Source organism: Sinocyclocheilus grahami, unplaced genomic scaffold, assembly GCF_001515645.1.
Source record: "Sinocyclocheilus grahami isolate Dianchi unplaced genomic scaffold, SAMN03320097.WGS_v1.1 scaffold657.1, whole genome shotgun sequence".
Classification (NCBI taxonomy): Eukaryota; Metazoa; Chordata; class Actinopteri; order Cypriniformes; family Cyprinidae; genus Sinocyclocheilus; species Sinocyclocheilus grahami.
This window is the reverse complement of record NW_015505836.1, coordinates 102870-118087: the sequence shown is the minus strand read 5'-3', so window position 1 is coordinate 118087 and position 15218 is coordinate 102870. Positions and strand designations below refer to the sequence as shown.

Here is a 15218-nt window from a genome sequence, read left to right as displayed (position 1 = left end):
CAAAGAGTGAAAAATTTAAGGGGGTCTGAATACTTTCCGTACCCACTGTATATATATATATATATATATATATATTAGGGGTGTACACTTATTCGTACCGAAAATTTTCTTTTGGTCTTTTGGTTCGGTACGCACGTGTACCGAACAAATCATAACATTTTTCAGACAATAAATGCCATTTTGGCGCTCTTTAATGTGGCGCGACAGATCGCTGTATAAACGCTTCAGTTCTGACGGCAGCACGGAGCGCGAGTGAGCACGATCATCTCTTCCTCTTTACTACTAGTTTTAATGTGAAATAAACATGAATTAACATCTTATGCCACATGTAATCGCACTATCAGTGTTTCACTCGCAGAAGGATTTGATTAAAACGACTTGTAAACAAAATGTCACGCAGCATTTAATTTACCTCAGGCAAGTCATCAGTGTCCACAGCTCGTTAGTTCACCAGAGAAATTAAGTGTAGAGATTTTCCGCATTTCGCAAAATATTAGACTATGTACTCATTATATTTTACTTTAGGCTACCTTTCAGTGATGTCTTAATTATTTAGGCTATATTTAAATAAATATTTTATGAAACAAGTAATGACAGTCACTGTGTATGCTAAATGATTATATTTCAACAACAAATAGAAAGTGTATAATTTAGAAGTTAATTTAAAAACTGCATTGAGTGCAATTTACATGTTTGCACACAATTTTTTAATTTGAGTGTTGATTATTATAGTTAAAATAAATAGTAATTCAATTTAATTTGGCTCTATTGTTAAGTGTAACCTTATAGTAGGCCTAATGTAAAAGGGCTCCCTATAGTTTAGAGCAGAGGTAGATTTTTTTAGATTTTTTTTTTATTTTATGATGTAGATTTAAAGATTTTTTTTTTTTTATTCTAATTGAATTTATTTAAAGAAAGAGCAATGTTTTCAGTAAAACACGTACCGAACCGTCATGTTTGTGTACCGTTACACCCCTAATATACAGTATATATATACAGTATCTCACAGAAGTGAGTACACCCCTCACATTTTTGTAAATATTTTATTATATCTTTTCATGTGACAACACTGAAGAAATGACACTTTGCCACAATGTAAAGTAGTGAGTGTACAGCTTGTATAACAGTGTAAATTTGCTGTCCTCTCAAAATAACTCCACACACAGACATTAATGTCTAAACCGCTGGCCACAAAAGGGAGTACACCCCTAAGTGAAAATTATACTATATATAAGCTATAAAATATTATTATTATTATTATTATATAACTTATTTAAAGCTGCAGTCCATAAGTTTTGCCTCTTTGTCGACATCTCTGTTTGAAAACCTGGAATTACAGCTGTGTGCGGAATTATCTAGCTTGCGTGGGTTATGAGTCGGCTCGGCTCCAGCACGGATGAATCTAATGTTCTGAAGAGTATGTGTGGCAGTCAGTCACCGCACCGGTGTGGATATTTACTGTACTTCGCAATCACAGATTCTAGCCTACGTCTTGGAATATATGACCCAAATAAGAATTTTCACCATATATTGCCATCTGAACAAGTAAATAACAAGTCTGCCACGTTTGTTCTGACCAACTGAGCAAATAAGCATTACAATAAATCTCGCTACCAATGGTGATTATATCTAAAGATCAGTTAGCTCATATCACATCAAACCATTCAAATTATTATTATTGTTATACTTTATTCTCAATTGATTAATGTTAACAACATCAGCATTGCGTGACTATGAGTATAGTGTGTATTAGCATGTAGATTTCAATTTCTACACAGTCTAATCTAAGTGTCATACTCTGCGAATTTCATATTAAGAAATCATTTTAATCCAAAAAGCAAATTATGCTCCCTTCGAACATGTTTTCCTTAAAATACAAATCTTTGTAATTTCAGGCTATCTGTAATCAGAAGCACATTTATAACGGGAATATAATTTAATTTCATTCAGATGTGCTTCATAAACACATAATCCATTCTGGATTACAATCCGCTATCAAAATGATACAGTTGATTATTCTAGCTGCTGTGAGAAAAGGCTATAAATGATCGGCCACCTGCAGGATCCTCACATGCGATAGCCTAGTAGCCGGGACAACTTCATTATGTTTACAGATGTGACGTAATGACGCAGTGCCATGTTCGAATTTCCCGCGAAAACCTACCAGTACCACTCAAATTAGAAAACATTATTATAAGCTAACCGTTGTGAATCGGGCTAAAGTAAGGCGATAGTTTTGAACACTGGCTGGTTATGTACTTGCTCAAATATTGATTTCGGATCATTTTTAACCAAAAAAAATGATGGATTGCAGCTTCAACTTATTTAACATATGGCTCAATCAGTGTTATTAAGTTATTTATTCCATTTATAAAAACTACATGCAGGGTCTCAGCCATGTTTGTGCAATTATTAATGTTTAAAAATATATATAATATATATAAAAAAACTTGTTCAATATATAAACTCAAATCTGCCTGTTTAATAAGGTTAGGCTCATTGAAATTGTGCACACTCACTCTTCCTGCTGTCTGTCATCGCTTATCTCGCGGTTATTAATTATGTATCCTCTTTGAAGAGTCTGAACTTCCACTTTTCGGCGTGTGTGAACGTGTCTGCAGCTCTTCAGCCGTGTTCCTGTCCATGATGTGTGTGTTCTCATGTTTCTGTGGCTGCAGGCTGGGAAGAGATGGCAGTTTCCCACAGTTTAATAAGAGTATAAAGCCGCAGGAGCCCAGTGAAAACATACACACACACACACACACACACACACACACTCATCAGCATTACACAAGCTCATGCGCTCACCGCTGCGGGCCATTCTTACCTCAGCTTACATTACACACACACAAACACACACACACACACTGTTTTCACAGCACAGGCACCTGCAAATATCTGTGCCCAAGCCCTGTCTATGAAAGCTAATACTTACATAAGATATGAAGATATGACCATAAACTCAATATGAAGGGATTCTGGTCTGATCGAATACTCATAACTCAGCTGAAGTCCCTAAAAGCCCATTTAACCGTCTCATACCACAAGCTTTCCTTCATTTTTATGGCCTTTTTACCCCTTTGTGCTTTTAACTTTTGGCTTCTGTAAAGCGGTGAGAGGGAATGTGATCGCTGTGTGAAATTCATTAGTCATAGTCGTGTTAGTTATGGGTTTCATGAAGTCATTATTGGACAGAGAAACAGTGTCTTAATCAGGTGCGATCTGACAAGTGCGTTTCTAAAATCCAGCAAGTCGCCTTTCCTAGACTGCATTTTGAAGACATCAGAGATATGTTCTTTAATCTCTAATAAATCTCCAATATCTCAATAATTGATTTGGTATTGATATTTCATGCATTTCTAAACTAAATCCAAGCTACAAGAGAATAATAGTTACTGAATATATTTTATTTTATAATAATGATGATGATGATAATTTAACAATAATGGACTTGTTTTATTTTCAAATTTATGTATGCTTTTATACTTATTAAAATCCATCCAAGATTGTGAGAGAATAATAGGTTATTTATTTATGTATTTATTTATTTTTCGTGTAGGAGTATTGAATAAAAACACTTAATAAAAATAAATAAATAATAATGGACTTGTTTTTGGAATTGTTTTACCTTAAAGTGTTTGTATGTTTTTTATATTCTAAAATAATACAAGATTGTGAGTTAATAGTAATAAATATGAATTATTTTATAAAATTTTTATATATATAATAAAATGTATTTTATTAAAAAAATTATTTAAAAAACAAATCTAAATAATAATGTACTTTTGAAAGTTCAAGATGTTTATTTATTTATTTATGCATTTTTGTATTTTCTTGTAGTTATTAAAATAAATCTAAGATTGTGAAAGAATAATAGTAAAATTATTATTTTAATTTATTACATTATAATTATGATAGCATTATTATTATTATTATTATTATTATTTAATGTAATATATATATTATATTGAATAAAACCATATAAAATTAAAATAAATCTAAGATTGTGAAAGAATAATAGTAAAATTATTATTTTAATTTATTACATTATAATTATGATAGCATTATTATTATTATTATTATTATTTAATGTAATATGTATATTATATTGAATAAAACCATATAAAATTAAAATAAATCTAAAATAAATAAATAAATTGTTTTAACTTCTATCTTCGGTAAGGTTTGTAATTTATTACATTATAACTATAATAGCATTATTATTAAATATAATATTTATATTATATTGAAAAACGTAATATAAAATAAATCAAAATAAATGAAAAACTTGTTTTTGAAATGATTTTACCTTCAATTTTCTGTATGTCTTGTATGTTTATGCTTTTGGCAAACTTTATTTGAATCAATTATGAATCGTGTCTACTGTGCATTTGGTTTATTGAGCGCTATTTCTCTGATGTTATTTATCATGTTTTGTCATGGTTTTTGCCATACATGCGGTTTGCTGAGACATGTTTTCCTTCATAAGTGGCATGTTCTGACACAGATGTTCGTCTTGCTCACATCTACTTGCATGACTTCACCTACCATCTGATTTTACTTCTCCATTATAACGATAACACGTAACATTTCATTTTAGGACTAAGGTCTGTGATTAATTATATCTGGGTTTTTTTCTTTTCTTTTTTTTTCTTTTTTATGTCCCTTGTTGAATAATGACAGCAGTCCTGAGGTGTTCATTACTGAGTTTCATCCCGAGCTCAGGGCACATGTCATGGAAACACAGTCTCAGAAAACAGCCTCCATCACTTACTTTCCGCTCGTTTACATCTCAGATCTCTCAGTTTTCTTCAGGGGAAAGAGCTCAAGCTTAATTAAACTCTGAGCTGAGATGTTTCTGAGCAGGAACCAAGAGATTTGTGTTTGACCTGGAATCACATCCTCTCACGCTATTATCATCATCATCATCTCTCCTGAGTGCTGACGGATCAGAGAGCATATTTATGCAGTATTCAGTATTATGATGTGATAATATGGGTACAGTCATGATTAGTTTGAGCCCCTGTCATTACAGAAAGACTTTATTATAATTTATTAATTTATTATAATAGGATGTACTGGTTGTATTACAACCCCAATTCCAGAAAAGTTGGGACGTTTTGTAAAATTCAATAAAATCAATAAGATTTGTTAACTGTCTTTTACCTTCATTTAATTCACAAAGGTATAATTAAAAGATTTCCAATGTTTTCACTGACCAACCTAAATGTATTTTGTAAATATAAATACATTTCAATTTTGATGGCTGCAACACACTCCACAAAAATTGGAAAACTGTTTTGAAACAGTTCACAATAAGCAGGTGAATTGGTAATAGGTGAGGGGATCATGTTTGGGTTCATACGGAGCAGCCTGTTTTTGCCGGCAAATCTGGATTGTGGCTCGTTGACACTTTGTGTCAAATTTCATGAGAGAATAGTCAGACAAATTAAAAATCACATTTCGCAATGCAAAATTGCAAAGAATTGAGGTCTTTCACCAACTACCATACATAATATTGTGAAAAGATTCAGGGAATCCAGAGAAATCTCAGTACATGTAGGGCAAGGCAGGAAACCTCAGTTGATTGTGCTTGACCTTTGAGACCTCAGATTGCATTGCATAAGAAACCATCATGCTGCTGTGTGAAATATAGCCACATGGGCTCAGGAGTACTTCAGAAAACTGCTGTCACTTAACACAGTCTGCAGCTGCATCAAGAAATGCAACTTGAATCTCTGTTACACAAGGAGAAAGCTATACATCAATTCTAGGCAGAGACACCAGCGAGTTCTCATGTGCTACAACAGCGTGGTTTCGTAGACAGAGTGAATGTGACTGACTGGCCATCTGATCTGTCTCCTGTTGAAAATGTATGGCCCATCATGAAAAGAAGAAATCAGACAACAACGACTGCGGACTGATGAGCAGCTGAAGTCTTGTATCAAGCAAGACTGGACAAAACGTTTGCTTGCAAAACTTTTAACAATTAGCATCCTTAATTCCCAGATCAATAAAATGTGTAATTAAAAGGAAAGGTGATGTGACACACTGGTAAACATGCCTCTCTCCCAGCCTTTTTGGAGTGTGTTGTAGCCATCAAAATTGGTTTATATTTATATTAAATTTATATCAAAATACAATTACGTTGGTCAGTGAAAACATTGGAATTTTTTGTTTCTTTGTGCTTTAGTCAGTTAAATAAAGGTTAAAGAGAATTAACAAATCACAGATTCTTGATTTCATGGCCTTTCACAAAACGTCCCAGCTTTTCTGAAATTGGGGTTGTAGTTATATGCATACTGTGATTCACCGATCCTGTGTAGTGTTCCTGAATCAGTAATTCTGTAGTAATATTCCCATCAACCAATCAGAATTTAGAGTTTGGGGTAGTAAAATGTTTTAGTAACAGCAGGCTATTATTATTTCTGTCCTGTCTCAGAGGTAGGTAGGGTTAGGTTTAGGTCTGTGCTGATTTGACAGAAATGTTGTTCCAGGAACAAAGAACTAAATGTTATTGTATTTTATTTATTACATTTTGTTTAATGTAATAAATTGAGTAAAAATATTAAATAAAAATAAATCTAAATTATAACTTATAATTTTAAGTACATATAATTATAATATTATAATTTTTATAATTATAATTAAATGGGCTTTTAACATTTTAAAAGTTGTTTTACCTTCAGTTTTCTCTGTTTTTGCAGTTATTAAAATAAATCTAAGATTGTGAGACTGAAATATTAAATGCTTTTATTTTCAATAAAATATTATTGAATGACTATATATAGAATGAAAAGTATTTAAAAATAAATATACATCTAAAAAATAAGTTTTTAAAAATGTTTAACCGTTTAACCTTCAATTTTCTTGTATTGTTTTATGCTTTTTCAAATATCGTGTCATTGGCTTAGCAAAATCTAACAGAATGAATTATTAGTTAATTAAGTATTATGTCTCCTAAAATTTTAATGCAAATTCATTTAAAATTATTTTATTTTTAAAAAATCAATTGATTATTTATTAAAGAACATAAAGACCAGTGCTGCAGGAAAAAGGATGCTTTTTTCCCTTTCTTTTTTGTGCGTTGCAGTCCTCTCTGCATTAGATTAGTAAATAGAACTAATTGTGCATGCTAATTCCTCTATATTTTTGTTGTATTATTCTGTGAAATGAATTCACAGCTCATTACATTATACAAACAACAGGTGGCGCTATTGTAAATTAACAGCTTTAACTGACAAGTTTAGACTATGTGACTAACCAAACTTAATTTTTCCTATTTTTCTCTCACACAGTTATGCTAGGCAGGTTTTCGGCTCGGTCAAATTTTTCAAAAGTTTTGTACTGTTCGAAGGAACACTTGCTTTTATTTAATGCTCCTTTGCCATGTAATAGTCCTTCTGAGTTTTATAGGCGACGATGGGCACCGCTACCTTCACGCGGCTGTATTACGCTCATAACTCTTGCATGTTTTCCCAAGGGTACGGCTGGCTGAGTGAAATAACTCATTGCGTGCCGCAGCAAATCAAACCGCTTTATGACTTTTCAGACAAATTTATAGCCTCGCAATCGGCCTGTTTCTGCTATTACTTTTCATTGTGCCATAAAGAACAGATTCCCTGTGCCACAGCGACCACAGCCCTGGACGGCAGGCGCTTTTTAACCAACGCATTGCATTTTTTACGAAGTGATTGAATGTTTGCACAACACCAACAGAGTACGATATTGCTCCAGTCACGCATGGTTAAATGAACAGTAGTCACATTTGTGTGAAATACAGCAGCGTAAGTGGGATGTTGTAAGCTGGAGAGTCTTTACTGAGAATGTCAAGATGGATGTTATGCCCTCAGTGATCCATGAACGCACACGGCGCAGCATTGAGGGAGAGCTGTGTAATTCACTTTAAAGAGCGAGGGAAGAATTTAATGTGGCCTTCACTTCTACATCTCTACTCTTTCTTTGCCCACTTCCTCTGTGTGAGAGACTCAGAAATTGAGGCTTTAGAAAAGAGACGACTAAGGGAAAATGCAGACTGAAAAGTGGTAGTTCATCCAAAACTGCACATTCTGTCATCATTCACTTGCCCTTAAGTTGTTCCAAACCTGTATGAGTTTCTTTCTTCAGTTGAACACAAAAGAAGATGTTTTGAAGAATGCGGGTAACCAAACAGTTTCTGGTCCCCATTGACTTCCATTGTATTTTTTGTCTGTACTGTGGAAGTCAATGGGGACCAGCAGCTGTTTGCTTGCTTACCCACATTCTTCAGAATATGTTATTTTGTGTTAAGCAGCAGAAAGAAACTCATACAGGTTTGGAACAACTTAAGGGCGAGCAAATGATGACAGAATGTACATTTTTGGGTGAACTATCCTTTAAGGAAGTATGTGGATTAATTAGCTTCAATTAAAACTTCAAATTTAAATGTCCTGATTACATGCATGTGTAAAACAGGGATGTATAAACAAGAAATTTACATAAAATGTCACGGGAAACACTTACTTTGAAGGCTTATGTGCATTATGTGCAATCCTTGAACCCAAAATGCATCTGATTCAGACTCATTTTACTTTGATTATGTTTTCATTGTTGTGACAAATGCTTTTATATGAATTCAGCTGCAGCTTCAGTAATACATGGGGAAGTCGTGGCCTAATGGTTAGAGAGTCAGACTCATAACCCAAAGGTTGTGGGTTCGAGTCTCATACCGGCAGGGATTGTAGGTGGGGGGAGTGAATGTACAGCGCTCTCTCCCACCTTCAATACCACGACTGAGGTGCCCTTGAGCAAGGCACCGAACCCCCAACTGCTCCCCAACAGCATAAATGGCTGCCCACTGCTCCGGGTGTGTGTTCACAGTGTGTGTGTGTTCACTGCTGTGTGTGTGCACTTTGGATGGATAAATGCAGAGCACTAATTCCTAGTATGGGTCACCATACTTGGCCACATGCCACATCACATTTGGTTGTTGTTTGGCCTTTATGGATTTATTTACACTGCCATTCAAATTTGTTTTTATATATTTATGTATTAGTTTTTTTTTTTATAAATTAGTACTTTTATCAGCAAAGGTTAATCAAATTGATCAAAAGTAACATGGTAAAGACCTTTTTTTATATATATAAATGTTCTTTTCAACTTTCTATTCATCAAAGAATTTTATTGTTTCAACAACAAAAATAAAGAGATAAAGAAAATGAATAAAAAATGTTCCTTGAGCAACAAATCAGAATCAGAATCAGAATGAGCTTTATTGCCAGGTATGTTTACACATACGAGGAATTTGTTTTCGTGACAGAAGCTTCCACAGTGTAACAGAATGACAGTGACAGAACAAAAAACACAGATAATAAAAAAATTAAAAATAAAAATAGAACAAGTAAATAAGGAATAAAAATATACAAATCGACAATTGTATGTACAGGTATATAACAATAGACAGTTGTATGTACAGGTATATTATGTGCAAATTGAAATGTAGACTAAGTATGTGTGTTAGATAAATAAGTGTATGAGTGGATAAATAGTGTGTGTTCCACAGTTATTGTTAAGTGTTCATGAGATGGATTGCCTGAGGGAAGAAACTGTTCCTGTGTCTGGGCGTTCTGGTGCTCAGTGCTCTGTAGCGTCGACCAGATGGCAACAGTTCAAAGAGGGAGTGTGCTGGATGTGAGGGGTCCATAGTGATTTTGCCAGACCTTTCGCTCACTCTGGATGAGTACAGTTCTTGGAGAGAAGGGAGGGTTGTACCAATGATTCGCTCAGCAGTCCGGACTACCCTCTGTAGTCTTCTGAGGTCAGATTTGGTAGCTGAGCTGAACCAGACAGTTATTGAAGTGCAGAGGATGGATTCAATGATGGCGGAGTAGAACTGTTTCAGCAGCTCCTGTGGCAGGTTGAACTTCCTCAGGTGGCGAAGGAAGTACAACCTCTGCTGGGCCTTTTTAACAATGGAGTCTATGTGAGTGTTTCACTTCAGGTCCTGAGAGATTGTGGTGCCCAGGAACCTGAATAACTCCTCTGCGGTCACAGTGCTGTCCATGATGGTGAGTGGGGGGAGTGCAGGGGGGTTTCTCCTGAAGTCCACGGTCATCTCCACAGTTTTGAGCGTGTTGAGCTCCAGGTTGTTGAGACTGCACCAGACAGCCAGCTCTTTAACCTCCTGACTGTAAGCAGACTCGTCACCGTCCTGAATGAGGCCGATGAGTGTGGTGTCATCTGCAAACTTCAGGAGCTTGACAGAGGGGTCTTTGGAGGTGCAGTCGTTGGTGTACAGGGAGAAGAGCAGTGGGGAGAGAACACAACCCTGAGGAGCTCCAGTGCTGATTATATGGGTGCTGGATGTGTATTTTCCCAGCCTCACTAGCTGCTGCCTGTCTGTCAGGAAGCTGTTGATCCACTGACAGACGGAGGTGGGCACGGACAGCTTAGTTAGTTTGGGCAGGAGGAGGTTTGGGATGATGGTGTTAAAGGCCGAGCTGAAGTCCACGAACAAGATCCTCACATAAGTCCCTGGTCTGTCTAGATGTTGCAGAACATAATGCAGTCCCATGTTGACTGCATCGTCCACAGACCTGTTTGCTCAGCATATTAGAATGATTTCTGAAGGATCATATGACACTGAAGACTGATGAAGTGATGCTGAAAATTCAGCTTTGTATCACAGGAATAAATTACATTTGAACATATATTCAAATAGAAAACAGTTATTTTAAATGATAATATTTCATAATATTTTATTTCACTTTTTTCTGCCATTTTGATCAAATAAATCCAGCCTTGATGAGAATAAGATATTTTTTTTCAAAAACATAAAAAAAAAAAATCCTTTTGAACAGTAGTGTAATTAAGAAAATGAGGAATTATTGAAGCCCCCTCATGGTGAAAGATCCTCACAAATGTGTTGATGTCTTGGTTAATGTTATAAATTGCTTTGGAAAACTAACATCGAAGGCTTTCGGATCTCAAACTCCTCATCCTCTTACAGCAGGAGAGCAGCGTGAGAGGAGGTCTGAGCACGGAGGACCTGGCGCCTCCCAAATCGGTATATGCCATTAACAAGCTCCCAACACCTCATCTGAATCCCTTTAAAAGAAGCCCATATCTCACAGATGCTCAGCCTCATCATAAACTTGAGCATCTTCTACTCATCTTCAGTGTACTGACATTTAGGGAATGTGTGTTTGATGATTTTCTCTTGAAGTCTATATTTTTTTACATTTAAACCTCTTCTCAGGATTCTACACTGAGACATCAAGGCCACGCCCCTCAGAAGCCAGTGCGAAGAAAGCTCCACCCCGAAAGTGAGAGTGCCACGCCCCCCTCGGCCACGCCCTATTCTGCTGCAACATTGACCAAATCTACACAGAGGTCCATATATTTGTATTTATTTTTTGTAATGGCAGTGTTTACAATAGCATATTATTGCTTAAAGATTACTTACAAAAGTAAAAGAGTTAAGCAAATATATTAGAAACTGCAATAATAATAGTAACAATTTCAAACGTGTTAAATATACAATATTATATAGGGAATGGCAATATTTACAACAAGTATTGATAATAACTTATTCTTGATTATATAATAATAATAGTAATAATAGAAATAAATGATAATAATCTAAAATGTGTTAAATCTATAATATAAAATCAATACAAGAATGACAGTTTTCAGTAATTATCGCCAATAACATATATTTGCTTAAAGATTACTTTTAAAAATAAAAGATTAAGCAAATTTGTAAATTAGAAAAAACAAATGTCCTATGTTAATTACAATAATATAAAATGTATTTAATATATATCATATAAAATATTACATATGCAATAGCACTGTTTACAGTAACTATTTACAAAAAGCATGCTATAGTTTAGAGATTACTTATAAAAATAAAATAAAAAAGTAAGCAAATAAAAATAAAATCATGTATTCAATTTATAATATGAAATATTAAAATATACAAGAATGACAGTATTTACAATAACTACTGACAATGACTTATTATATCTTAAATATTACTTAAAAATAAGCAAATAAGTAATTTTGAAAAAAATAAAGATGCAATATTAATAATACTAATAACAAAATGTATTAACTATATCATATAATATAATACATTTAAGAAACATATGAATAAACACCCCTCTTACACAACACATCAGAGAACAAACAGCATGTATCAGTGATTTATAAATGCTAAACAAGCGGGGTCATGAATTGAACACCATTGAAAGCTCATCTACACATGCATACACAGGTGATGATTATCCGCTCTTGCGTTCCAGGCCTCCACCCAAGCAGAAGAGAGAGATCCAGATGGCCATAAGGAAGAACCGAGAAACCAACGCAGTCCTGACACGTCTCAACAGTGAACTACAGCAACAGCTAAAGGTGCCCCTTTATGACCACTTATACTTACAGTTCACTCAAAAAAAAATCAACATTCTGTCATCATTTTCACACCCTCCTTTGCGTTCCATGGAAGAAAGAAAGTAATATGGGTTTGACATGAGGGTGCGCACATGATGACAGATTTTATTTTTGGACGAACTATCCCTTTAATTGTTCTGCTCTTACACATGGTTATTCCAAGAAGCCAAGACATTAATAAATAAATGGCGTCCATTGATACCTAAAATGTTAGCAGTCTCATGTGATCGGATCTGGAGATTGAAGCTGTCTGTTCACACATCGTTAGTTTTCTAGATGGGCAGCACATACTATTTCCGACACCTCTAGCCAGACCGATCAGATATCTCTTCTAGTCTGGTATTGGACGCATGCCACTCTTATATATAAACACAGGCAGCTAGTGTTTCCCTGAAGAGTTATTGAGTGACTGGAGATGGTCTAGAGTTGCAGTCCTCAAATCATTCAGAGATCAATGAACACACACACACACACACACACACACATGCTGGCTTTCTGAAAATGCAAGGTTGGACTCCGGTTCAAGCAGTTGTCTTCTTTAAAATAGTGCATCCTGCAGCAGCTGTTGTGTTTGAAATGAGGCTGAGATGTTTCTCGTGAGCATCAGAATGTGCTTGGAAATGCATTTTACCATCGACAATGAGAGCAGAAAGAGAGAGTGAGGGAAATGAAAAGCGAAAGATGCTAGACTGCTGCTCATAAACGCCCATGTGCAGATCAGGTTGCATTGCATGCTGGGAACTGTTAACCTGTGAACCACTGTACGCTATGTTACGACTCTCACGTCACAAAGTGTTTGTTTTCTAGTCTTAAGGTCCTAGTCCGAAATTCTCGTCCGAAATGTTCACACGTTAAAAAATAAATACAACCTGATGTGTCAATCACGTTTACACTGCTTCTGAAACTTTCGTCCATCATTAAAAAATGTGGATCGGGTTCAGTTTACTGATTGTTCTAGAAGATACGTGATATACAGGACTTTAATGACAAATGAGGACAGGTAGCAGTAAATGTTCCAGAAACATCAGTGAGCGTCAGACCAGCCGCTTTCATCCTTTTGTTTGATGTCATCTGAAGGGCGTGACCTCAGGTCATTCTGACCAGCAGTCAGTGGCATTCCTCATATGACAGATGTCGGTGTGCTCAAAACATTTGTCAAATAAGGATCAACTTATTAAGCCAAGCAATGCTTGTACTATTGCTCATATTTGAGATTTGCAACCACTCAAAACACCCCAGCAACCTCACAGCAGCACACAATTCACTGAGAAAACCTTAGCAACTGCATAGCAACACATTAAACCCAACCTAGCAACTGCACGGTAACACAGTAAATTCACTCAGAACACACTAGCAACCATATAGCAACACACTAAAACCTCTCAAAACACCCTAGCAACCGCAGAGCAACACCCTAAACCCACTCAGAAGACTTTAGCAACCGCATAGCAACACGTTAAACACACTCAAAACACCCTAGCAAGCACATAGCAAAACCCTAAACCCACTCAGAACACCTTAGCAACCACATAGCAATACACAAATCCACTCAAAACACCTTAGCAACCACATAGCAACACATTGAATCCACACAAAACACTTTAGTAACCACATAGAAACAACTTAACCCACTCAGAACACCCTTTTAACCACTTAGAAACACACTAAAACCGCTCAAAGCACCCTAGCAACCACATGGCAACACCCTAAACCCACTCAGAAAACCCTAGCAACCACATAGCAACACACAAATCCAATTAAAACACCTTAGCAACCTCATAGCAACACACTAAACCCACTCAAAACACCCTATCAACCACTTAGAAACACACTAAAACAGCTCAAAACACCCTAGCAACCGCATGGCAACACAATGAATCCACTCAGAATACCTTAGCAACCTCATAGCAGCACCCTAAACCCACTCAGAACACCCTAGCAACCACATAGCAATACACAAATCCACTCAAAACACCTTAGCAACCACATAGCAACACATTGAATCCACTCAAAACACTTTAGTAACCGCATAGCAACACCCTAAACCCACTCAGAACACCCTAGCAACCACATAACAACACACAAACCCAATTAAAACACCTTAGCTACCTCATAGCAACACACTAAACCCACTCAGTACACCCTATCTCAACCACTTAGAAACACACTAAAACAACTCAAAACACCCTAGCAACCTCACAGCAGCACCCTAAACCCACTCAGAACACCCTGGCAACCACATAACAACACATTGAATCCACTCAGAATGCCTTAGCAACGGCACAGCAACACATTTGGATTTGGATGAAAACCACCCAAAAAAATCCTAGGACACCATAGCAACCGCAGTGAGTTCTGCATGTGCACACAACACTCAAATCATGTAAATATCAAGTTGTTGCTCTCAGAAAAGCTTGAGGAGATGTGGATTTAGATGAATGTCGGTCAGATCGCTTGTGTTTTGGCTTCAGGTTTTTCACTGTGAAAGAGCGGAGGATATCATAGTCCTGATATCATCGAGTCAGCTTAGCTTATCTCAGATCATCACAGCTCTGTTTCTCTTCTTCATAAGGTTGTGCATCGGGAGCGAGTTACTCTGGAATCCCAGCTGGAGTTGCTGCGGCCCGTGGCGTCGACCTGACCCGACCCGACACGCGCTCGCTGTCCCTCTCTTTTTGTCTCTAATACTGTGAGCTGGGACAGGATACGCACTTTAAGTGACCAAGCTCTTGGGATGCCACAAACACTGTGTCAGAAGCACAGGAAGAGGATTTTACCTCCACGGGAGA

General features: G+C 36.2%; 1 protein-coding gene across 3 annotated transcripts in view; it reads left to right on the top strand.

Annotated features, from left to right (window-relative positions):
• The window catches only part of LOC107558733 (ralBP1-associated Eps domain-containing protein 2-like), a 63763-nt gene extending 48679 nt beyond the window's left edge, over positions 1-15084 (top strand). For 2 of the 3 annotated variants that reach the window (XM_016242401.1, XM_016242400.1), the window contains exons 16-19: positions 10988-11044; positions 11237-11370; positions 12285-12390; positions 15002-15084. In XM_016242401.1, the coding sequence (XP_016097887.1) occupies positions 10988-11044; positions 11237-11370; positions 12285-12390; positions 15002-15070 (366 nt within the window). In that variant the 3' untranslated portion in view covers positions 15071-15084. The remainder of the gene's footprint in view (positions 1-10987; positions 11045-11236; positions 11371-12284; positions 12391-15001) is intronic. The other variant, XM_016242402.1, reaches the window with a different exon arrangement.
• The last annotated feature ends 134 nt before the right edge of the window (positions 15085-15218 follow it).